Source organism: Archocentrus centrarchus, unplaced genomic scaffold (assembly GCF_007364275.1).
Source record: "Archocentrus centrarchus isolate MPI-CPG fArcCen1 unplaced genomic scaffold, fArcCen1 scaffold_38_ctg1, whole genome shotgun sequence".
Classification (NCBI taxonomy): Eukaryota; Metazoa; Chordata; class Actinopteri; order Cichliformes; family Cichlidae; genus Archocentrus; species Archocentrus centrarchus.
This window is the reverse complement of record NW_022060265.1, coordinates 3,413,617-3,438,267: the sequence shown is the minus strand read 5'-3', so window position 1 is coordinate 3,438,267 and position 24,651 is coordinate 3,413,617. Positions and strand designations below refer to the sequence as shown.

The window sequence follows — 24,651 nt, the reverse complement described above, 5'->3', positions numbered from 1 at the left end:
TAATTCCTCTTTTCAGGTCAGGTCGAGCAGCATTAATATAGAGCTCTGTTGCCTGACCTGAAGGCAGCATCGCACGTTTGGAGGAGTGTACAGACTTGACTGTTCATCCAAGGTTTCTGGTTAGAGAAAACCTGGATGTTTTTGCTAACAGTCACATTTCCAAAATGTTCCCAGGTCCTCGTGTTCAAATAGATCCCAGTCTGTAGGTTGGAGAGTGTGTTTTCAGGCCAGGTTGTAATGGTTTTTATGTAAGCCTGGCTTTCCATCTAAGAGGGGTGTACGCTGGGGTGAGCAGCAGGGAGAGCTGGTCGGACTGGCCAAGGTGGGCAATTTATATACCTGATAAAAGAATTGTACAATTTAGCTTTAGGTCTTTCAGTGTTCCTCTCTTTTGCTCCAAAGGTTGTCAGGCAGATACCTGTGACCCCTCCACTAGACTGGCTCTGCCAAAGGTCTATTTATGTTAAAAATAAGTTGCTGCTCATCAGGAATTGCCTAATCACTGATGTTCTTCTTAGGGTCTTTACCTTACTATATAAAGCCCCTTACAATAATTTGAATTGAACTGAATCATACAGAACATACAAATTTGCAAAGCTCCTCAGTATCCAGCCAGTGTGACAGATTTATTCCATCTATCCTCTGAATTACAGAAATGCAACCACAGAAATGCTCCTCTATGAATCACCACCTTATCATGGTGGAGGGGTTTGTGTGTCCCAGTGATCGAGGGAGCTATGTTGCCCGGGGGCTTGTCCCCCTGGTAGGGTCTCCCATGGCAAACTGGTCCTGGGTGAGGGTCCAGACAAAGAGTGGTTCAGAAGACCCCTATGTTTGTAACAACAAGGGAACAGTTTACCCTGCCCGGGATAGGGTTACCGGGGCCCCACCCTGAAGCCAGGCCTGGGGAGGGAGCTCAAGAGAGAGCATCTGGTGGCCAGGCATTAGCCCTGAAGAGGTTACATGGCCTGTAGGCCCACCACCCGCAGGAGGCGTCGTAGGGGTCGGGTGCGGTGTGTGTCGGGTGGTGGCCGAGGGTAGAGGCCCTGACAGACTGATCCCCGGCTATCGAGACTGGCTATTGGGATATGGAATCTCACCTCTCTGGTGGGGAAGGAGCCTGAGCTAGTGCGTGAGGTTGAGAGATACCAGCTAGATATAGTTGGGCTCACCTCAACGCATGGCCTGGGCTCTGGAACCAGTCTCCTGGAGAAGGGCTGGACTCTGTTCCAGTCTGGAGTTGCCCTCTGTGAGAGGCGGCGAGCTGGGGTGGGTATTCTTGTATCCCCCCAGCTTGCTGCCTGTACGTTGGAGTTTTCACCGGTGGACGAGAGGGTAGTTTTCCTGCACCTTCGGGCCGGGGAACGGGTCCTGACTGTTGTTTGCGCTTATGCGCCGAATGACAGTTCAGAGTACCCACCCTTTTTGGAGTCACTGGGCGGGGTGCTGGAGAGTGCTCCATCTGGTGACCCCATAGTCTTGCTGGGAGACTTCAACGCTCACGTGGGCAATGACAGTGAGACCTGGAGGGGTGTGATTGGGAGGAACGGCCTGCCCGATCTGAACCCGAAGGGTGTTTTGTTATTGGACTTCTGTGCAAACCACAGTTTGTCCATAACAAACACCATGTTCGAACATAAGGATGTCCATAAGTGCACATGGCACCAGGACACCCTAGGTCGCAGGTCGATCATCGATTTTGTAATCGTATCATCAGATCTGCGGCCGTATGTTTTGGACACTCGGGTGAAGAGAGGAGCTGAGCTGTCAACTGATCACCACCTGGTGGTGAGTTGGATCAGGTGGCGGGGGAAGATGCTGGACAGACCTGGTGCACCTAAACGTATTGTGAGGGTGCGCTGGGAACGCCTGGCAGAAGCCCCATTCCGGGAGATCTTCAACTCCCACCTACGGCAGAACTTCGACAGCATTCCGAGGGAGGCTGAGGACATTGAGTCCGAATGGACCATGTTCCGCACCTCCATTGTTGAGGCTGCTGCTCAGAGCTGTGGCTGCAAGATGGTTGGTGCCTGTCGTGGTGGTAACCCCGGAACCAGACGGTGGTCACCGGAGGTGAAGGGAGCCATCAAGCTGAAGAAAGAGTCCTGTCATGCTTGGTTAGCCTGTGGGACTCCGGAGGCCACTGACAGGTATTGGCAGGCCAAGTGGAATGCAACTCGGGCAGTGGCTGAAGCAAAAACTCGGGTGTGGGAGGAGTTCGGTGAGGCTATGGAAAAAGACTTTTGGACAGCATCGAAGCGATTCTGGCAAACCATCAGGCAACTCAGGAGGGGAAAGCAGTGCTCCACTCACACAGTATGTGCGGGTGGGGTGCTGCTGACTTCAACTGAGGCTATAGTCGGATGGTGGAAGGAATACTTCGAGGACCTCCTGAATCCCACTGACACGCCTTCTGTAATGGAAGCAGAGTCTGGGGATGAGGGAGATGACTTGACCGTCACTGGGGGTGAGGTCACTGAGGCAGTTAAACAACTCCTTGGTGGCAGGGCCCCTGGGGTGGATGAGATTCGCCCTGAGTTCCTGAAGGCTCTGGATGTTGTAGGGCTGTCTTGGTTGACACGCCTCTGCAACATCGCATGGAGATCTGGGGCAGTGCCATTGGATTGGCAGACCGGGGTGGTGGTCCCCATCTTTAGGAAGGGAGACTGGAGGGTGTGCTCCAATTTTCAGGGGATCACACTCCTCAGCCTCCCCGGTAAGGTCTATGCCAGGGTGCTGGAAATGAGGGTCCATCCGTTAGTCGAACCTCACATCCAGGAGGAACAATGTGGTTTTCATCCTGGTCGCGGAACGCTGGACCAACTCTTTATCCTCTCAAGGATATTTGAGTGGGCATGGGAGTTTGCCCAACCAGTCTACATGTGCTTTGTGGACTTGGAGAAGGCATTCGACCGTGTCCCTCGGGGTATCCTGTGGGAGGTCCTGCGGGAGTATGGGGTGTCTGGCCTGTTGTTGCGGGCCATTAAGTCTCTGTACAACTGCAGTGAGAGCTTGGTCCGTATAGCAGGTAATAAGTCGGATTCGTTTCCTGTGGGTGTTGGACTCCATCAGGGCTGCCCTTTGTCACTGATTCTGTTCATAACTTTTATGGACAGAATTTCTAGGCGTAGCCAGGTGGCGGAAGGCTTCTTCCTTGGTGGCTTTAGAGTCTCATCTCTGCTCTTTGCAGATGATGTGGTCCTGTTGGCTTCATCAGGGGGTGCCTCCAGCTCGCAGTGTAGCGGTTCGTAGCCAAGTCTGAAGCAGCTGAAATGGGAATCAGCACCTCTAAGTCTGAGGCCATGGTCCTCAGCCGGATAAGGGTAGAGTGCCCTCTCTGGCTCAGGAACGAGTTTTTGCCCCAAGTGGAGGAGTTCAAGTATCTCGGGGTCTTGTTCACGAGTGATGGGAGAAGGGAGCGGGAGATCAACAGACGAATCGGGGCTGCTTCTGCAGTGATGCGGGCGCTGCACCGGTCTGTCATGGTGAAGAGGGAGCTTAGTGTAAAAGCAAAGCTCTCGATTTACCGGTCGATCTACGTTCCTACCCTCACCTATGGTCATGAGCTTTGGGTAGTGACCGAAAGAATAAGATCACGAATACAAGCAGCAGAAATGAGTTTCCTCCGAAGGGTGGCTAGTCTCTCACTTAGAGATAAGGTGAGGAGTGCAGCCATCCGGGAGGGGCTCAGAGTAGAGCCCCTGCTCCTCCACGTCGAAAGGAGCCAGTTGAGGTGGCTCGGGCATCTGATTAGGATGCCTCCTGGCCGCCTCTTGGGTGAGGTGTTCCGGGCATGTCCCACTGGGAAGAGGCCCTGTGGAAGACCCAGGTCATGCTGGGGAGATTATATCTCTCGGCTGGTCTGGGAACGCCTTGGGGTCCGTCCTGATGAGCTGGAGGAGGTGGCTGGGGAGAGGCTTCTCTGCTTAGGCTCCTGCCCCCCGCGACCCGGCCCCGGATAAGCGGAAGAGAATGAATGAATGGATGGATGGATGGATGGCAACCGTATACACAATTTTCTGTCATGCCTTCCATTAACCACACATAATTAAATTTCACTTCCAGTGGTATGCGTACTTGCTTTAGCATCCATACATGTGTGTCTGTGTGCAAGGACCTACCAATGACCCTGGCCTGGAGTCTGACCTTTAGACTGTTGTCTTTTCTCCCTCTGGTAACCAGTGTGATTTCCTCCTGTAGCACCCCCTCCTGGTGGGTTCTGTACTCACAGGATACCTTTACACCTCCTAAAGAGAGGGAGGAGATAATTTATACATATACATTTACACTTTTGTTTGTATGGCACTGTAGCGGCCGCTAAATTGATATAGCATATCAAATGTCTCAAACTTATTTGAATAATCACATGCATAATATCTTACAAACACATACAACCTTGAAACTTACTCATATTGCCACTCAAAGGGATATGAAGGAGCGGATGGCTTTGGATTGTCAGAGATGCACTATGCTTTCTATACCTCCTGAGAAAACTACTTCCGTTCACTTCTTCTATTTACAAATCAGTCCAACATAGCGCATTGGGAAAACCTGCGCCCCCCACAGGCTCGGAGAGACAACAACACAAAAACAGTTCCAACACAGGCACATTAATACTATTTTCAAGCACACTGAACTTGAAAACATTATTACCCCTTTAACACCGGACCGTTCGCTGCTGAAGCGCCTGTTACTTGCCCTCAATAGCGGCATTGAGGGCATTGATTGAGACGTGGCGTATCAGCACGGAGACGGCTGATCAAAGGAACGTTGCTTATTACCGTAACTCTGCAACCATTTGACCTATCGAAAAAATGCAAATGGTTCCTGAAAGCCCAGAAATTGCATGTCACAGCCATATAGGGGTATTACGGTATTTGTTGCTGGAAGTCCGCGAACTGCAGCACTTTTGAAGTATGTTGTGCCACGGGTGATCCATTCGGTGTCAAAGGGTTAAGGCACACAGGCAGGTACTGTTGCTTTCTTTGTTCATCGTCATTATATACAGTGCCTTGCGAAAGTATTCGGCCCCCTTGAACTTTTCAACCTTTTGCCACATTTCAGGCTTCAAACATAAAGATATAAAATTTTAATTTTTTGTGAAGAATCAACAACAAGTGGGACACAATCGTGAAGTGGAATGAAACTTATTGGATGAGTCAAACTTTTTTAACAAATAAAAAACTGAAAAGTGGGGCGTGCAATATTATTCGGCCCCCCTTGCGTTAATACTTTGTAGCGCCACCTTTTGCTGCAATTACAGCTGCAAGTCGCTTGGGGTATGTCTCTATCAGTTTTGCACATCGAGAGACTGAAATTCTTGCCCATTCTTCCTTGCAAAACAGCTTGAGCTCAGTGAGGTGGGATGGAGAGCGTTTATGAACAGCAGTCTTCAGCTCTTTCCACAGATTCTCGATTGGATTCAAGTCTGGACTTTGACTTGGCCATTCCAACACCTGGATACGTTTATTTGTGAACCATTCCATTGTAGATTTGGCTTTATGTTTTGGATCATTGTCTTGTTGGAAGAGAAATCTCCGTCCCAGTCTCAGGTCTCTTGCAGACTTCAAAAGGTTTTCTTCCAGAATGGTCCTGTATTTGGCCCCATCCAAATGGATGGGGCCATCTTGACCATCTTCCCTGTCCCTGCTGATGAAAAGCAGGCCCAAACCATGATGCTGCCACCACCATGTTTGACAGTGGGGATGGTGTGTTTAGAGTGATGAGCTGTGTTGCTTTTACGCCAAACATATCGTTTTGCATTGTGGCCAAACAGTTCGATTTTGGGTTCATCTGACCAGAGCACCTTCTTCCACATGTTTGGTGTGTCTCCCAGGTGGCTTGTGGCAAACTTTAAACGAGACTTTTTATGGATATCTTTGAGAAATGGCTTTCTTCTTGCCACTCTTCCATAAAGGCAAGATTTGTGCAGTGTACGACTGATTGTTGTCCTATGGACAGACTCTCCCACCTCAGCTGTAGATCTCTGCAGCTCATCCAGAGTGATCATGGGCCTCTTGGCTGCATCTCTGATCAGTCTTCTCCTTGTTTGAGATGAAAGTTTAGAGGGACGGCCGGGTCTTGGTAGATTTGCAGTGGTCTAATACTCCTTCCATTTCAATATGATTGCTTGCACAGTGCTCCTTGAGATGTTTAAAGCTTGGGAAATCTTTTTGTATCCAAATCCGGCTTTGAACTTGATTCTTCACAAAAAATTAAAATTTTATATCTTTATGTTTGAAGCCTGAAATGTGGCAAAAGGTTGAAAAGTTCAAGGGGGCCAAATACCTTCGCAAGGCACTGTAGCTATGCAAGATATTACTCACTCAGCTTTACCATGAAATAGTGCAAGTATTTTGACCTGCTATATGTTTGATGCACTGGTTTCATTAATTCTCTCTGGAAGAAGGCTGCTGATTCACCAGACTCACAGAGTTTCTTATAGTGAAGCCCTTGTATTGATTTGCACTTCAATTACAGCAGAAATCGCACAAAATCTAATTTTCGTTCTAGTCGGATGGCTTCTGCATGTCCTGATTTTTTCCTAATACATTAATTCCAATAAAAATCATCATCTAAATCAGATCACACAAGTTGGATTTTCGCTTACCTCAGATGAAATATCTGGTCCCATTGTAAAACATTTCCAGTTAAATGTGATCACATAAGTCGGATGAGTTTAGAGCTAGAGCCCTCTTCAGCTCCTGCCATGCCCAATTCCAATATTTACAATCTATGCAAACTCCATGCATCAGCTTGTTCATGCACAACTACACACACTATCAATGCCTGGAGATCACTCGAGTGTCTATACCAGGGGTGGGCAATTCCAGGCCTCGAGGGCCAGTGTCCTGCAGGTTTTAGATGTGTCCCTGATCCAACACACCTGAATCAAATGGCTGAATTACCTCCTCAGTATGCAGTCAAGTTCTCCAGAGTCCTGCTAATGACTTCTATATGTGATTCAGGTGTGTTGGATCAGGAACACATCTAAAACATGCAGGACACTGGCCCTCGAGGCCTGGAGTTGCCCACCCCTGGTTTATACAGTAATGTGATGTCTGGATTGGCTGCTTTGGGCGAATCAGTTCATTTCACTGGAGACCAGTGTTGCCAAGTCCGCTTATTGTAAGTGACTTTGGGCTTGTTTTTTTATAAAGTCGCTTGCAAATCTCATGAGTTGCAGGTTGTGGTTTTTTTGGGCTTGTTTTTGAACGTCAAGTTGCTTATTTGGGCTTGACTTTCTTTCTGAATGAAACTCCTTGATTATTTCTCGGTGCTCTATAGTAAAGCAAAAGATGAGTGTAGGTAGTTTGTCCCTTCCAAGCCCCCCGTTTCCTGTTTATCGCTCCCGCCCAAGTTGACCGGGCGCACATCCAAACAAACACTCATAACAGCCCAGAGTGAGGAGGCAGCATAAGAATGAGCTCCAGTAAGTGGGGAAAATATAGAAAAAATATAATAAAGAGTGGGAGAAAGAGAGCACACTTAAAGAATGGATCCGAGCTCAGATGGGAGACAGTGGCGCAAAAAGTGGGTATGAAATAAATGCAATGCATAGGGGTGCCAAAGCTATGTGGCGAAATTATTTCTCTAGTCTGCATTTTCTGTATTTAACCGCTGTGCATATGAGATGATCAATAACAGAGGCACGGCGCTGATTAGGTGCCCCTGTGCTCCTTCACCTCCCCTCCTCCTGTCCCCCCCCTTAAACACACATAAATTTTTTTTTGGTTTGTGATTGATGGAAAATAAAAATCTTGTATTTTATAACTCCATGAATACAGTAAACCTTAAGCGAGTGTGTGTGTGTGTGTGTGTGTGTATGTACACCTCAGAAAGTAGCTGTAGTCCTGGTGGGAGACGTATCAAAGGCACTCTGCAGAATTTGCAAGTGCGAAATATGTCCTCACCATGCTGATTTAATTCAAGTGTAGGAGTCAAGCATAAGCTACAAACTCACACTTACAAACAAAAATATGAGATTATAAAATTTGCAGAAGCAAATCCAGGGATGAAGCAGAAAGCCATTGTCGCAAAATTCGATATTAGACCCCGAACCCTGATATTTTAAAGATTCTGATTTTATCCGACTTATGCATAAGATGGATTTTTTTACAAGTCGGATGAATTTCCATGGGCCATTTGAATCCAACTTAGGCAATTTCTACTGTAATTGCTATAATAGTGTTATAATACCCTGGTCCAAAACAGTTCATGTTCACTATGTGTCACCTGTCCATTGACAGGTACTGGCAACATACTAAGTCACTGGTTGTGGCTCAGTTCGGTGGGATATGTTGTTGCTGAAGGAACAGTGATAAAGTAACCCGCTAGGGAAAAACACACATAGTAACAGCTATAATATCTTTAATTATAATTCTGATATGACATTATTGATGTTGTTGTCATTTTTAATAAATAAGTAATAACAAATTAGAATTTTATAGATAGAGAAGGTACAACACTTATGCTACAGCAAGGGGGAGGCAGGACGACAGGTTAGGGGGGAGATATTATGATCCCCACACTCCAAGATTGGGTACCAAGCCCCAATAATAATAACAACAACTAGTACGCTGAATACCAGAGCAGCTGATCTCAAAGATAAGATAGAAACCTGGGCCCCTCGAAGCCAACTATAAAGACTACGTGAAGTACCTTCTGAAAGTCTAGAGATGGGAATGGAGTACTAGAGACAATCCCTACTTCAAATCCCTACTTCCTGAAGGTTGGGGAGGGTGGTTCTGATGGTCTGTTCAGCTGCCCTTTTTAGGGCCATGAAGTCCTGCTTGGTGCAGTTTCCCATCCAGGTGGTGATGCTCCCACGCATGATGCTCTCGATGGTGCTGGTGTAAAAGTTCTTGAGCACCTTGAGTGGGAGCTTGAAGTCTCTCAGCCGCCTGAGGAGGTAGAGACGCTGTCTGGCCTTCTTCACAGTGATGTTAATGTGATGAGTCCAGGACAGGTCCCGTGAGATGGTCACTCCCAGGTATTTGAAAGTGTCCACTCTTTTCACCTCACTTGGTGTTGGCTCTCACTGCGGTATTGTATCACTTCCTGTTCCTGTTTCGGAGCACAGTGTTTTGCTGTCTGTTATCTGTTATATCTGTATAACTCGATTTATCTGGATAATAACATATTTTAGTGTAATCTTCACCTACTTTAAATAGCATACTCTTTGCTGAATCACCTGTATTCACATTACTCACTTTATTTGTTTTTAGAAATTCGCTAGCTTAGCTCAGCTAGTAGCTTAGCCCTTAGCTGACTCACTACCAGCATGGCTTCTTCTCCTGTCTCTCCTGCACTTTCCTGCTCTGGGTGTCACATGTTTAGTTACTCCTCGGCCTCCTTTAGCAGTAACGGTACTTGTAATAAATGTAGTCTGTTTGTAGCTCTGGAGGCCAGGCTTTCTGAACTGGAGACTCGGCTCCGCACCCTGGAAAATCCTACATCTAGCCATGCCCCTGTAGCGGGTGCGGACCATGGTAGCTTAGCCGCCGTTAGCTCCCCCCCAGCAGATCCCGAGCAGCAGGGAAAACAGGCCAGCTGGGTGACGGTGAGGAGGAAGCGTAGTCCTAAGCAGAAGCCCCGGGTACACCACCAACCTGTTCACGTCTCTAACCGTTTTTCTCCACTCTGCGACACACCCGCCGAGGAACAAACTCTGGTAATTGGCGACTCTGTTTTGAGAAACGTGAAGCTAGAGACACCGGCGACCATAGTCAAATGTCTTCCAGGGGCCAGAGCAGGCGACATTCATGGAAATTTGAAACTGCTGGCTAAGGCTAATCGTAGATTTGGTAAGATCGTTACTCACGTCGGCAGTAATGACACCCGGTTACGCCAATCGGAGGTCACTAAAATTAATATTGACTCGGTGTGTAACTTTGCAAAAACGATGTCGGACTCTGTAGTTTTCTCTGGGCCCCTCCCCAATCAGACCAGGAGCCACATGTTTAGCCGCATGTTCTCCTTGAATCGCTGGCTGTCTGAGTGGTGTCCAAAAAATGACGTGGGCTTCATAGATAATTGGCAAAGTTTCTGGGGAAAACCTGGTCTTGTTAGGAGAGACGGCATCCATCCCACTTTGGATGGAGCAGCTCTCATTTCTAGAAATCTGGCCAAATTTATTAACCCTCCTAAAAACTGACTACCCAGGGTTGAGACCAGGAAGCAGAGTTGCAGTCTTACACGCCTCTCTGCCACTTCTCTCCTCCTGCCATCCCCCCAAAACCCCATCCCCATAGAGTCGGTGCCTGCTCCCAGACCAGCAAAAACCAAAGCTAAAATCAGCAAAAAGCTAATTAAGCATAAAAATTCAAAAACAATAAATAATACAGCTTCATCAACTGCACCAAAAAATAAAACAATTAAATGTGGATTGTTAAACATTAGGTCTCTCTCTTCCAAGTCCCTATTAGTAAATGATTTAATAATTGATCAACGTATTGATTTATTCTGCCTTACAGAAACCTGGTTACAGCAGGATGAATATGTTTAAATGAATCAACACCCCCGAGTCACAGTAACTGTCAGAATGCTCGAAGCACAGGTCGAGGAGGAGGATTAGCTGCAATCTTCAATTCCAGCTTATTAATTAATCAAAGACCCAGACAAAGTTTTCATTCTTTTGAAAGCCTGACTCTTAGTCTTGTCCATCCTAATTGGGAAAATCAAAAACCTGTTTTATTTGTTATTATCTATCGTCCACCTGGTCCCTACTCAGAGTTTCTGTCTGATTTCTCAGACTTTTTATCTGATTTAGTGCTCAGTTCAGATAAAATAATTATAGTGGGTGATTTTAACATCCATGTAGATGCTGAGAATGACAGCCTCAACACTGCATTTAATCTATTGTTAGATTCAATTGGCTTCTCTCAAAATGTAAAGGAGCCCCCCCACCACTTTAATCATACTCTGGATCTTGTCCTGACATATGGCATAGAAACTGAAGACTTAACAGTATTCCCTGAAAGCCCCCTCCTGTCTGATCATTTCTTAGTAACATTTACATTTACTTTAATGGATTACACAGCAGTGGGGAATAGGTTTTATTACAGTAGAAGTCTTTCTGAAAGTGCTGTAACTAAGTTTAAGGATCTAATTCCTTCATTGTTATGCTCTTCAGTGCCAACACAGTGCAGAGCAGCTACCTAAACTCTGCTCCCAGTGAGGTCGATTATCTCGTCAATAGTTTTACATCCTCACTGCGTATAACTTTGGATACTGTGGCTCCTCTGGAAAGGAAAGCTTCAAATCAGAAGTGCCTGACTCCGTGGTATAATTCACAAACGCACAGCTTAAAGCAGATAACCCGAAAGCTGGAGAGGGAATTGCGTCTCACTGAATTAGAAGATGCTCATTTAGCCTGGAAAAAGAGTTTGTTGCTCTATAAAAAAGCCCTCCGTAAAGCTAGGACATCTTACTATTCATCATTAATTGAAGAAAATAAGAACAACCCCAGGTTTCTTTTCAGCACTGTAGCCAGGCTGACAAAGAGTCAGAGCTCTGTAGAGCCGAGTATTCCTTTCACGTTAACTAGTAGTGACTTCATGGATTTCTTTACAAATAAAATTTTAGACATTAGAGAAAAAATTATTCATAACCATCTCAAAGATTATTCTTCATGTTCGGCTGCTTTCAGCACTGCTGGTATTTGTTTAGACTCTTTGGCTCCAGTTGATCTTTCAGAGTTAACTTCAATAGTTACTTCCTCCAAACCAGCAACATGTTTGTTAGATCCCATTCCTACTAGACTGTTCAAAGAAGTCTTTCCAATTATTGATGCTTCAATCTTAAAAATGATCAATCAGTCTTTATTAGTTGGCTATGTACCACAGACCTTCAAGGTGGCTGTAATTAAACCTCTACTTAAAAAGCCATCACTTGACCCAGCTGCCTTAGCTAATTATAGGCCAATCTCCAACCTTTCTTTTCTCTCAAAGATTCTTGAAAGAGTAGTTGTAAAACAGCTAACTGATCATCTGCAGAGGAACGGTTTATTTGAAGAGTTTCAGTCAGGTTTCAGAATTCATCACAGTACAGAAACAGCATTAGTGAAGGTTACAAATGATCTTCTTAGAGCCTCTGACAGTGGACTCATCTCTGTTCTTGTCCTGTTGGACCTCAGTGCAGCTTTTGATACTATTGACCATAGCATTTTATTTCAGAGATTAGAGCTTGCTATAGGTATTAAAGGTACTGCACTGCAGTGGTTTGAATCATATTTATCTCATAGACTCCAATTTGTTCATGTAAATGGGGAGTCTTCTTCACACACTAAGGTTAATTATGGAGTTCCACAGGGTTCTGTGCTAGGACCAATTTTATTTACATTATACATGCTTCCCTTAGGCAGTATTATTAGAAAGCACTGCATCAATTTTCATTGTTATGCAGATGATACTCAGCTTTACCTATCAATGAAGCCAGATGACACACATCAATTAGTTAAACTGCAGGAATGTCTTAAAGACATTAAGGCCTGGATGACCTCTAATTTCCTGCTTCTAAATTCAGATAAAACTGAAATTCTTCTTCTCGGCCCCACAAATCTTAGAAACATGGTGTCTAACCAGATACTTACTGTGGATGGCATTACTTTGGCCTCCAGTAACACTGTGAGAAATCTTGGAGTCATTTTTGACCAGGATATGTCCTTCAATGCACATATTAAACAAATATGTAGGACCACTTTTTTGCATTTGCGCAATATTTCTAAAATTAGAAACATCCTTTCTCAGACTGATGCTGAAAAGCTAATTCATGCATTTTTTACTTCTAGGGTGGACTATTGTAATTCATTATTATCAGGCTGTCCTAAAAGCTCCCTGAAAAGCCTTCAGCTGATCCAAAATGCTGCAGCTAGAGTACTGACAGGGACTAGAAAGAGAGAGCATATTTCTCCCATATTGGCTTCTCTTCATTGGCTCCCTGTTAAATCTACAATAGAATTTAAAATTCTTCTCCTCACATACAAGGTCTTGAATAATCAGGCACCATCTTATCTCAAAGACCTCATAGTACCATATCACCCCAACAGAGCACTTCGCTCTCAGACTGCTGGCTTACTTGTGGTTCCTAGGATACTTAAGAGTAGAATGGGAGGCAGAGCCTTCAGCTTTCAGGCGCCTCTTCTGTGGAACCAGCTTCCAGCTTGGATTCGGGAGACAGACACCCTCTCTATTTTTAAGAATAGGCTTAAAACTTTCCTTTATGATAAAGCTTATAGTTAGGGCTGGATCAGGTGACCCTGAACCATCCCTTAGTTATGCTGCTATAGGCCTAGTCTGCTGGGGGGTTCCCATAATGCACTGTTTCTCATTCACCTTATTTACTTTGTTTATACTCCACTCTGCATTTAATCATTAATTGATATTAATCTCTGGCTCTCTTCCACAGCATGTCTTTCTCTCCCCTCAGCCCAACCGGTCGCGGCAGATGACTGCCCCTCCCTGAGCCTGGTTCTGCTGGAGGTTTCTTCCTGTTAAAAGGGAGTTTTTCCTTTCCACTGTCGCCAAGTGCTGCTCATAGGGGGTCGTTTTGACTGTTGGGTTTTCTCTGTATTATTGTAGGGTCTTTACCCACAATACAAAGTGCCTTGAGGCGACAGTTTGTTGTGATTTGGCGCTATATAAATAAAATTGAATTGAATTTCCACCTCAGCACCACTGATGAGGAGTGGATGGTAGTCCCTCTGCTGCTTCCTGCTGAAGTCCACGATCAGTTCCTTTGTTTTGCTGACGTTGAGCAGAAGGTGGTTCTCCTGGCACCAGTTCTCCAGGTGGGAGACCTCTCTCCTGTAGGCTGTCTCCTCATTGTGGGAGATCAGTCCCACAACAGCAGTGTCGTCAGTAAACTTGATGACATTGGACTCTGACATGGCCACGCAGTCATGGGTGTACAGTGAGTACAGCAGAGGGCTGAGCACACAGCCCTGGGGGGATCCGGTGTTGAGGGTGAGGGAGGATGAGGTGAGGTGACCCACTCGTACCACCTGTGGTCTGCTGGTCAGTAAGCTGTGAACCCACCTGCACAGGGATGGGCCCAGGCCCAGGTGCATCAGCTAGAGACCAGCCTGGAGGGAACTATGGTGTTGAATGCTGAGCTGTAATCTACAAACAGCACTCTCACATAGTTCCCCTTACCAGTGTCTATGTGTGAAAGGGTCTTGTGGAGGAGGAAGGATATGGCGCCATCTGTGGATTTGTCTGGCGAACTGTAGTGGGTCGAGGGTGGTGGGCAGTGAGGAGGTGATGAACATCTTGATGAGTCTCTCAAAACATTTCATCACCACAGAGGTGAGTGCTATGGGCCTGAAGTCATTGGGGCTGCTGGGGTGTTTCTTTGGGACAGGGACTATAATGGACTTTTTGAAGCAGGTGGGAATCACACAGTTTCAGTGAGAGGTTTAATATCACTGTAAACACAGGTGCCAGCTGGTCAGCGCAGGTCTTAAGGACACATCTGCTAATGTACTGTCCTGCCCCAACGCCTTGCCAGGGTCGACAGCTGGTAAACTCCTCTCCAACAAACCACACAGATTACAGGTTCCAGTTACCTCTTTATGGTAAGTTGAAGTAGGGTAAAACTGTGAAACAAAATACAATTCCATTCAGAGGGCGATTAGACAGTGCTATAGAAAATAGCTTAAAAGCTAGATTAGCTTAGCCAACAAATAACACAAATATAGAACTCTACTAGAGGTTAGCAGGACTCTAAACTAGGTGGATTGACATTGATCTTGTTTTATATACACTCATATGGATATAATTAATACAAACATACCGACGATGCCTTCAAGGGCTGACTTGAGACTCAACAGACAGAAATCACACATCAAGCTTGTTTTCCCGCACAAAAAATGTCCACTGCTTATGACATCATCAGTCAATGCCGCAAACATGAAAGCACTACCATTATTCCCCAGCAGATGGCAGCAAAGGACCATGAAAACCTTATAAAACACCAAATTTCTCAGCAAAGAAAACAGGAGGAAAACATTAAAAAGAACAGCTAATACCATCTGGTCCAGCCACTTTCCTGGTGTTTACACTTCTAAACGCCCTCCTCACGTCGCGCTCCATCACAGTGAGTGTCTCTGCCCCTCCGGCCGGGAGTGCAGCGGGCTGTCAGCTTCCCGACTCGAAGTACGCAAAGAAGTTGTTGAGTTCATCAGCCAGAGAAGCATCGGCACTCACCGGGGGTGTGTGTGGTGCTTTGTAGTCCGTGATGGTGCGTTGTCCCTGCCACAGTCCCCTGGAATCAGATTGTTGTAGTTGCTGTTCCAGTCTGCGCCATAGCGATGTCTGGCCTCTTTCACTGCTCTGCGGACGTTGTATGACGCAGCCTTGTAGTCCTCCATGTTCCCAGAGGTGAGGCTGGAGTTGTAGGCAGTGGTGCGGGACCTCAGAACGTCGCGGACAGATTTATCCACCCACGGCTTCTGGTTTGGAAAAGTCCTGATGGTCCTCTTAAGCGAAGTGTCATCAACAACTTTCCCAATAAATCCCACAACCGTTTCTGTAAACTCCTCGATGTCTCCGCCCGCGCTGCTGCGAAACATGCAGAGGTGGGAAGTAACGAAGTACAAATACTTCGTTACTGTACTTAAGTACATTTTATACAGTAACGATACTGTACTTAAGTACATTTTTCAGGTATCTGTACTTTACTTGAGTATTTATTTTTCTGACTATTTTTACTTTTACTCCCTACATTTTTATGTAGTATCTGTACTTTCTACTTCTTACATTTTCAAAACAGACTCATTACATTTTTAACACATCTGAGAAAAGTTTGCGGTCACTGCACCGTCAAACATCAAACGATCTGAGCCTAAACGGAGGAATAATAACACATATAAGAGACTGGCGTATCCTCCATCACCGGGGCTTATCAGGTACAAAGGGATTAAATACGCAAACCCATAGTTGTGCTCGTGAGACATAAACAGCTTAGCTAGTGCTACTGAAGAGGAGCAAGCATAAAGGGAGTAACGTGTGGCAGATAATTTTAAATGCAATGTTTCTAAATGTTCAGCAAATATCAGTAAACACACAAAGTGTGTGCAATTTGTTACACAGTGTGTCTTCTAGCTAAAAGAAGAGCTGCTGTATTTCCAGGGAGAGCAAAGAGAGAGAAGTTCACTCAGAGATGGAGAATGAGGACAGGAGAGGAAGAAGAGAGGTTAGATTTAAAAATGAGGGCTGGAAAACAAACTGAGGTATGCTGACTTTGTGTTATTCAAAGATTGTATGAAAATACTGTAGTTTAGTGTGATAAACAGATTAGCTTGTTGTACTGTATTTACAGTAACGCTCTGTGTTGGACTGGTGCACAGAGGCTGTGTTCACGGTCAGAGTTACAGGTTACATCAGTGCAGCAGAGATGAGTTTGAATCAAAGCTGCTGATGCTGAGATTCATTCACTGAATCCAACATTTCTACAGCCTGTATGCTGTCAGTGTAGGGGATGGAGATCAGCTCAGATAGCTGTGAAATACTGGGTTACATCTTTGTGAGTTCAGTTCAGCCACACAGAGCAGTAAACATCAGAGCAGCAGCAGCAGGTCAGCTGATCACAGCCTGCACACCAACATCATTTACTGGAGCTCACAATAGAAAGTTGTGATACTTCTCCCCATGCAGAGCCACTACAGCTGATCTTAGGTTTCCTCCACCTACTGAATACTGAAACCCCTGATTATACCCATTTTTGTGTTTAGGTGTGGAGGCACAGTCACCCTCTACTATGGAGGACACTGAGACTAGAGCTGTGTTTAAATTCCCTTTCACAGTTTGTGTCCCACATAACAGATTCAGTGCATTTGTTAGAATAACAATTTAGATTGGAATAACATTTGTATTCTCATGTAATATTATTTTATATTATTATAATAATATATAATGAGGTTCGGTTAGCTTTACACAAAAATAGCTGGTAGAAATGTCCTCCAAAGAGCTACTTTTACTTTCTTACTTTGAGTACATTTCAGAGCCTGTACTTTTATATTTTTACTTAAGTAAAGAAGTTGAACCAGTACTTCAACTTTTACCAAAGTATTTTTTAACACAAGTACTTGTACTTCTATTTAAGTACAGAATATCAGTACTTTTGCCATGTCTGGAAACATGTCCCAGTCGGTTGAATCCAACGCATCCTGCAGAGCGGCCTCTGTTTGATCAGACCACCGTGTCACTTCTCTCACAGCAAGGGGTTCCTGCCTGAGCCTTTGTTTGTATTTCAGCATGAGAAGGACAGAGGTGCGATCTGACTTCCCAAAGGGCGGAAGAGGCTTTGCTTTGTAGCCATCTTTGAATGGAGAATAGCAGTGGTCTAGGGTCCTCTCTTCTCTGGTGGGGCAGTCTATGTTTTGAGTGAACTCCGGTATCACCTTTTTCAAGTTTGCACTGTTAAAGTCCCCGGCTACGATGAGAGCCACATCACGCTGGTTAGCCTGACAGGTGGAAATAGCCTCATGTAGCTCGGATAGTGCAGTGTTTGTGTCCGCCTGAGGTGGAATATAGACGGCGCTGAAGATGACCGAAGTGAACTTGCAGGGCAGGTAGTGGGGGCGGCATTTCAGGGTTAGGAGTTCCAGGTTAGGCGAACAGAGGGACGACATTACTACTGTCACACCAGTTGTTATTAATCATTAGGCACACACCTCCTCCTCTTGATTTTCCAGACTCACTCGTTCTGTCCATGCAATGAACACTGAAGAACTCCGACGGCTGTACGGCGTGGTCCGGTATGAGGGGGGGTCAGCCATGTCTCCATGAGACAGATGATGTTGCAGTCCCTAATGTCCCGCTGAAAGTGTATCCTGGCCCTGAGTTCGTCCAGCTTGTTATCCAGTGACTGGACATTAGCCAACAGGATGCTCGGCAGTGGCATTTGGTGCGTTCTACGCCTCAGCCTCTCTCTTACGCCGGCTCTTTTCCCTCGGGGCCTTGTGCGTGACCTGGGTGCTCTGCGCCCTCCTTTGTTTGAGCTGGCCCGCTGGTGCAGGATCTCCTGGGGCCAAGCCAGGTCGGGAGAAAAAGGTGTCCGAATACAGCCAGAGTGCTGTATTCTGATATTAAGAAGAGTCTGTCTGTCATACGTGATATGACAGAGCAGGCGGAATTATAAAGTCGAAAATTAAAGCTAAAACTAATATATACAGACAAAGCGTAGGAGCAGGTACGATGGCTGCTGACCTCACCGGCGCCATCTTGTTTTAACACTGGTCAATACTTCTCTCAGTTCAGGTGTTGTTCCAACTTCGTTTAAACATGCTATTGTACAACCCCTCTTAAAAAAGAGGGGTTTAGATCCATCTGTCCTTGCTCATTTTTGGCCCGTCTCTGAGCTCCCTTTTTATCAAAGGTCTTGGAGAAAGTTGTTTTTAACCAACTACAAACCTTTTTACCTGAGTTTGACATTTATGAAAAATTCAGTCAGGTTTTAAGTCTCACCACAGTACTGAAACTGCCCTTTTAAGAGTTCTTAATGATCTTCTCCTAGCTGTCGATTCAGGAAACCCTGCTATGTTAATGCTTTTAGATTTAACAGCAGCTTTTGACACTGTCAATCATTCAATTGGGCATTAGAGGCATAGCACTTGATTGGTTTAAATCCTATCTGAGTGAAAGAAGTTTCTCTGTAAACTTGGGTGAATATTCAACTTCTGTAGCCTCTCTTCCTACTGGTGTGCCTCAAGGATCTATTTTGGGCCCATTACTGTTCTCTTTATATATTCTACTTCTGGGGTCAATTTTTAGGAAATATAATGTGTCCTTTAATTGTCTTGCTGATGACATTCAGATTTATGTTCCTATGAAATCGAATGCTCCCAGTTCATTGCAGATTTTGTTAAACTGTCTTAATGACCTAAAGAATTGGTTAAGCATGAATTTTCTTCATCTTAATGAAAGCAAAACAGAGATTGTTATGTTTGGTTGCACTGAACAGCTGAAAGACTCTGCTGCCTCTCTTGGACACCTAGGCCTATGCATCCATAAATCTGTTAAAAACCTTGTTGTGGGGTGCCCGGGTGGCTCAGTGGTGGAGCAGGCAACCACATGCATATGCCGAATTGCGATACAGGCAGTGCAGGTTCGAGTCCCGGCCTGTTGCCGATTTGCCCGCGTGTCTTCCCCCTGCATCTTTTCCCCATTTCCTGTGTAACTTCACTTGATAGAAAAGCCGCCATGGCAAAAAAAATGGGGAAAAAAAAACTTAGTGTGATCATCGACAACTCCTTTAACTTTGATAGGCAGATTAGTTCTGTGGTGAAAACTATTTTTTTTCCAGTTGAGATTGTTGGCTAAAGTGAAGCCCTATCTTTCTTAAAATTACATTCCTATCATGACAAGACTGGATTATTGTAATTCTTTGTGTGTAGGTTTACCACAGTCATTTCTTCGTTGGCTTCAACTGGTCCAAAATGCTGCTGCTTGACTTTTAACAGGGACAAGAAAGCATGAGCATATTATTCCAGTTTTAGCTTCACTTCATTGGCTTCCTGTCAATTTTAGGATTCACTTTAAGATTTTATTGATTGTTTTTTAAGATTTTAAATGGGCTGGCCCCTCTGTATTTGTCTGTTCTTATTCATGTTCATACTGCTGTCAGAGCACTGAGGTCTGTCAATCAGATGATCCTAAAACTTCCTAGATCTAGACTTAAAATTAGAGGTGACAGGGCTTTTTCAGTTGTTGTGCCAAGTCTCCGAAATGCCTTACCATTTCATATATGAACTGCCCGGACACTTTCTACATTTCAGTCTTTGCTGAAGACACATTTCTGCTCTCTGGCTTTTAATTCGAGCTAATCTTGACAACTTGTACTTATTTAGTTATTATATTTTGTCTGGATTTTTGTTTGTTTGTTTTGTCTTCTATGTATGGTATTTATGGTTGCCTAAGAAGAACTGTGGTCCACTCTGGTTGTTTAAATGTGCAATATAAATAAGTTTGACATTGACATTGATATACCACAACTGCTCTACTGATACTTAGATATACCACAATCAGGTATATTATACCATCAATCAGATTTATTTAATCTGATTTAGCAATACCTCAAATGGAAATTTTGACATAATAATTGCATAATTATGCTTAAAAGATCCACCAGCCAATATGTAACAAAACAGCAGGAATACTGTACATCAAATGCCCAGCAGGTGTCAGTACTCCTAAATGTTAAACAGGGCTTCAAGTGATCAGACTTTTGGTGAAGCAGTTGGCCGGAAAGATTCAACACATTCACTGGGCCTCATCATCTATCACTACAAATTGCACACAGGTGGACTGAGAAATGCCAAGCCCTATCAGGAGTCCGGCTTTCTTCTGTAACCTCCCACCCTCCACCCCACATTAAAAAAAAAAAAGGATTGGTCACTTTTTTCTGTAATTATAAAAATAGAATACTAGAATAATGAGCCTTTATCAGCTCAACACTCTGCTCCACCATACTGCAGGTTAGAAATATGTGTAAACATATGTCCAGAAGTTTTCCTGTATACCCGAACTTACCCTCTACTGTGGAGTAAATACGTTGGACCCGGAGGCTGGGTGACTGCCGAGTAGGAGAAAAGGAAGGAAGACATGAGAGCTCTTTGCCCAGTGTGGGGACATCTGGGACTGTGAAGACAATTTCATAACGGTGGTGGCTCTTCAGGAAACCAGCCTTTGGAAAGGAGCAGCATTGTAGAGTCAAAGATTAAAGATTATTGGATCAAATAGCACAGAAGAATGTGGGTAAACAATAATCATAACAGCCATTGGTGTCACTTTTTCATGGTTGTGTTGTGATTCTTGGCACTACAGTTAGCACTGTTGCCTCACAGATAGAAGGTCTGGATTTGATTCCACCTTGGCCCAGGGCACTCTGTGTGGGGTTTGCATGTTCTCCCCGTGTCTGTATGGATTTTCTCCAAGTACTCCATTTTCCTTCCACAGTCCAAAGACATGTAGTTACTGGGGTTAGGTTAATTGGTGATTCTAAATTGCCCATAGGTCTGAATGTGCGCATGAATGGTTGTCTGTCTCTCTGTGTTGGCCCTGCAAACGGCTGGTGACCTATACAGGGTGTATCCTGCCTTTCACCCTATGACAGCTGGGATAGGCTCAAGCCCCCCATGCCCCTAAACAGGATGGATGGTGTTGTGAATCTATTCAGTTTTGTTTTGTTGTTCTACCATTCCTCAATGAGACTTTACACTTTCCAGTGGTACTCCCAATGTGCCTGGAGTAAACATCTAGGAATCCACTTGTGATAAGAAGAAATAAACATCCTGTATCATGCCTCTAATATTTCATCTGGAAAATTGCCTATACAAGCTAAATCATGTTCATGCAATTGCATTAATTTCATGGTGTACAGACACACCTTCACCAAGTAGCTGCCATCCTTCTCTAAGACAGCAATGAGAGTAGCAAGGTTTGATTGGTCATCTCTCCGTGTTGGAGAGCCAGGGGGCTCCTCATCATCAGGGAAATGCACCCCACCTGCTTTGGAGGTGGAACCTGAGGACAGATAAGAAAACTAGAATTTATAGCATCTAAAAACCATGGCTGGCATGTGTATATATATATATATATATATATATATATATATATATATATATATATATATATATATATATATATATATATATATATATATAAAGAGAGAGAGAGAGAGAGAGAGAGAGAGAGAGAGAGAGAGAGAGAGAGAGATAGATAGATAGATAGATAGATTATTTTTAAAGCTCATTTTCAGTGCATACAGATATCTTTTAGAAAATACAAAAAAACATAAAATAAAATAGAACCATTAAATGCTAAGAAGCGATAAAATGTAATCTGCTTCTCTGCATTTGTCAGGTCCTCCGCTTATTATCACCTGTATGGGAAGTATTTGTCATTATTTCTGGTGGTTTCAGCCAGACACAATCGAATGATGGTCAGTCAAAAGTGGCATTCACAACCACATAGCAGCATCACACTTACCTTTTCTTCCTGTTGCCATGGTAATGTGGCTAGGATTTGGGTAAGGTTAGACAATACCTGAGTGATATCATCACTGACCTGAATATGAAAACACAGTGAAACAGAGAGAGACACAGTATGGTGTTCAGCTGGTTTGATTTGATAGTGGCAGCTTTGAGGAGCATAATTAACTGAATTTAAAACTAGTCTAGATATTTCTTGCTGTCTGTGGTTTTGGTGGTCTGCTGTAAAGCCATCATTCAGACTGAGTCACAGCTGCACTTTGGGTCAGAATAGATCCGTTAGCAATAAGAAGTCTAAAACACAACTTTATCAGTTAATAAATAGCTATTTTTTTCTCATTTCAAATGATTTCTGAACTGTTTGTGCTATGCTGGGGCCTCAATTCTCTAGCCTCTTTCCCCTTGGAGCTCGAGGCTTTCGTCAACGGGCAGCCTTTACTACATTTAGCCTGTTAACTGGCCATATGTAGTGCATTTTATATGGCAGGCTAGACCCTCCCATTTTGATTGACACCTTATTCGGCAAATCATGTAACTGGCAGTACAAAAATCACCTGAAAAAGTTACATGATGCCCTCTGGTTATTATTGGCTCTGAAAATCCATTTCTTAGCATGACTGGCCAAATGAGGTGTCAATAAAGTGGGTCTAACCTACCAAATAAAAGGCACTACATACAGGGGTTGGACAATGAAACTGAAACACCTGTCATTTTAGTGTGGGAGGTTTCATGGCTAAATTGGACCAGCCTGGTGGCCAATCTTCATTAATTGCACATTGCACCAGTAAGAGCAGAGTGTGAAGGTTCAATTAGCAGGGTAAGAGCACAGTTTTGCTCCAAATATTGCAATGCACACAACATTATGGGTGACATACCAGAGTTCAAAAAAGGACAAATTGTTGGTGCACGTCTTGCTGGTGCATCTGTGACCAAGACAGCAAGTCTTTGTGATGTATCAAGAGCCACGGTATCCAGGGTAATGTCAGCATAGCACCAAGAAGGATGAACCACATCCAACAGGATTAACTGTGGACGCAAGAGGAAGCTGTCTGAAAGGGATGTTCGGGTGCTAACCTGGATTGTATCCAAAAAACATAAAACCACGGCTGCCCAAATCACGGCAGAATTAAATGTGCACCTCAACTCTCCTGTTGCCACCAAAACTGTCCGTCGGGAGCTCCACAGGGTCAATATACACGGCCGGGCTGCTATAGCCAAACCTTTGGTCACTCGTGCCAATGCCAAACGTCGGTTTCAGTGGTGCAAGGAGCGCAAATCTTGGGCTGTGGACCATGTGAAACATGTATTGTTCTCTGATGAGTCCACCTTTACTGTTTTCCCCACATCCGAGAGAGTTACGGTGTGGAGAAGCCCCAAAGAAGCGTACCACCCAGACTGTTGCATGCCCAGAGTGAAGCATGGGGGTGGATCAGTGATGGTTTGGGCTGCCATATCATGGCATTCCCTCGGCCCAATACTTGTGCTAGATGGGCGCATCACTGCCAAGGACTACCGAACCATTCTGGAGGACCATGTGCATCCAGTGGTTCAAACATTGTATCCTGAAGGCAGTGCCGTGTATCAGGATGACAATGCACCAATACACACAGCAAGACTGGTGAAAGATTGGTTTGATGAACATGAAAGTGAAGTTGAACATCTTCCATGGCCTGCACAGTCACCAGATCTAAATATTATTGAGCCACTTTGGGGTGTTTTGGAGGAGCGAGTCAGGAAACGTTTTCCACCACAGCATCATGTCGTGACCTGGAAACTATCCTGCAAGAAGAATGGCTTAAAATCGCTCTGACCACTGTGCAGGACTTGTATATGTCATTCCCAAGACAAACTGATGCTGTATTGGCCACAAAAGGAGGCCCTACACCATACTAATAAATTATTGTGGTCTAAAACCAGGTGTTTCGGTTTCATTGTCCAACCCCTGTATGTCCTGGACAGGACGTGGCCAGTTAACAGGCTATGACATGGGTTTTCCAGAGCCAAAAATAACCAGACGACATCATGTAGCTTTTTCAGGTGATTTTGGTGCGGCCAGTTAACAAGTTAATGTCTGTCTGCTTGATACAAAATATCCCAATTAAAAGCAAAGAGAGATTAACTAATTTTGTTTCATGTTATTCTGTTCAATTTCAACAACACAGCACAGCACAAAAACACTGCTTATGACCGGAGATTTCATTTACCCTACACAAGAGCGCATTCACCACCAAAACACAGTGGTTGCCAAGGGGATTGAGGTTTGAGAAAGTTTGATGATTATTTCTTTCCAGAAGTTTTGTATTAGTGGACAGAGCCAGAATGTGTGGAGGTGGTCATCAGTTGTGTTAAGTTCCATTACAGTTGAAAAAATATATTCCACATTATCAAGTGCTTCTAATTTCTGCCTTATACAGGTAGGCAAATCACATGGTCAAAAAAATCACATGGCCCCACCACTGCATTTAATTATTCCAAAGTGACTTTCTATGAGCCTTGATCTAACCGTTATTGAATATGTGTGGCACCCTTCAAACCTGAGACAGCTGAAGCAGTTTGTTCACAGGGAGTCAGCCAAATTACCTGTCGACAAGTGCAAAAATCTCATTGCAGTGATTGAACAACAATATATTAAATTAAGGGTACCATCATTTTTGTCCAGG

At 44.5% G+C, this 24,651-nt stretch overlaps 1 protein-coding gene across 2 annotated transcripts in view; it reads right to left on the bottom strand.

The window, feature by feature from the left end:
- The window catches only part of adisspa (adipose secreted signaling protein a), a 36,815-nt gene that overhangs the window by 11,023 nt on the left and 1,141 nt on the right, over nucleotides 1-24,651 (bottom strand). Inside the window, exons 2-5 of one of the 2 annotated variants that reach the window (XM_030724636.1) lie at nucleotides 21,990-22,067; nucleotides 21,388-21,524; nucleotides 20,532-20,685; nucleotides 4,122-4,247 (exon numbers count right to left, since the gene is read on the bottom strand). In XM_030724636.1, the coding sequence (XP_030580496.1) occupies nucleotides 4,122-4,247; nucleotides 20,532-20,685; nucleotides 21,388-21,524; nucleotides 21,990-22,008 (436 nt within the window). In that variant the 5' untranslated portion in view covers nucleotides 22,009-22,067. The remainder of the gene's footprint in view (nucleotides 1-4,121; nucleotides 4,248-20,531; nucleotides 20,686-21,387; nucleotides 21,525-21,989; nucleotides 22,068-24,651) is intronic. The other variant, XM_030724635.1, reaches the window with a different exon arrangement.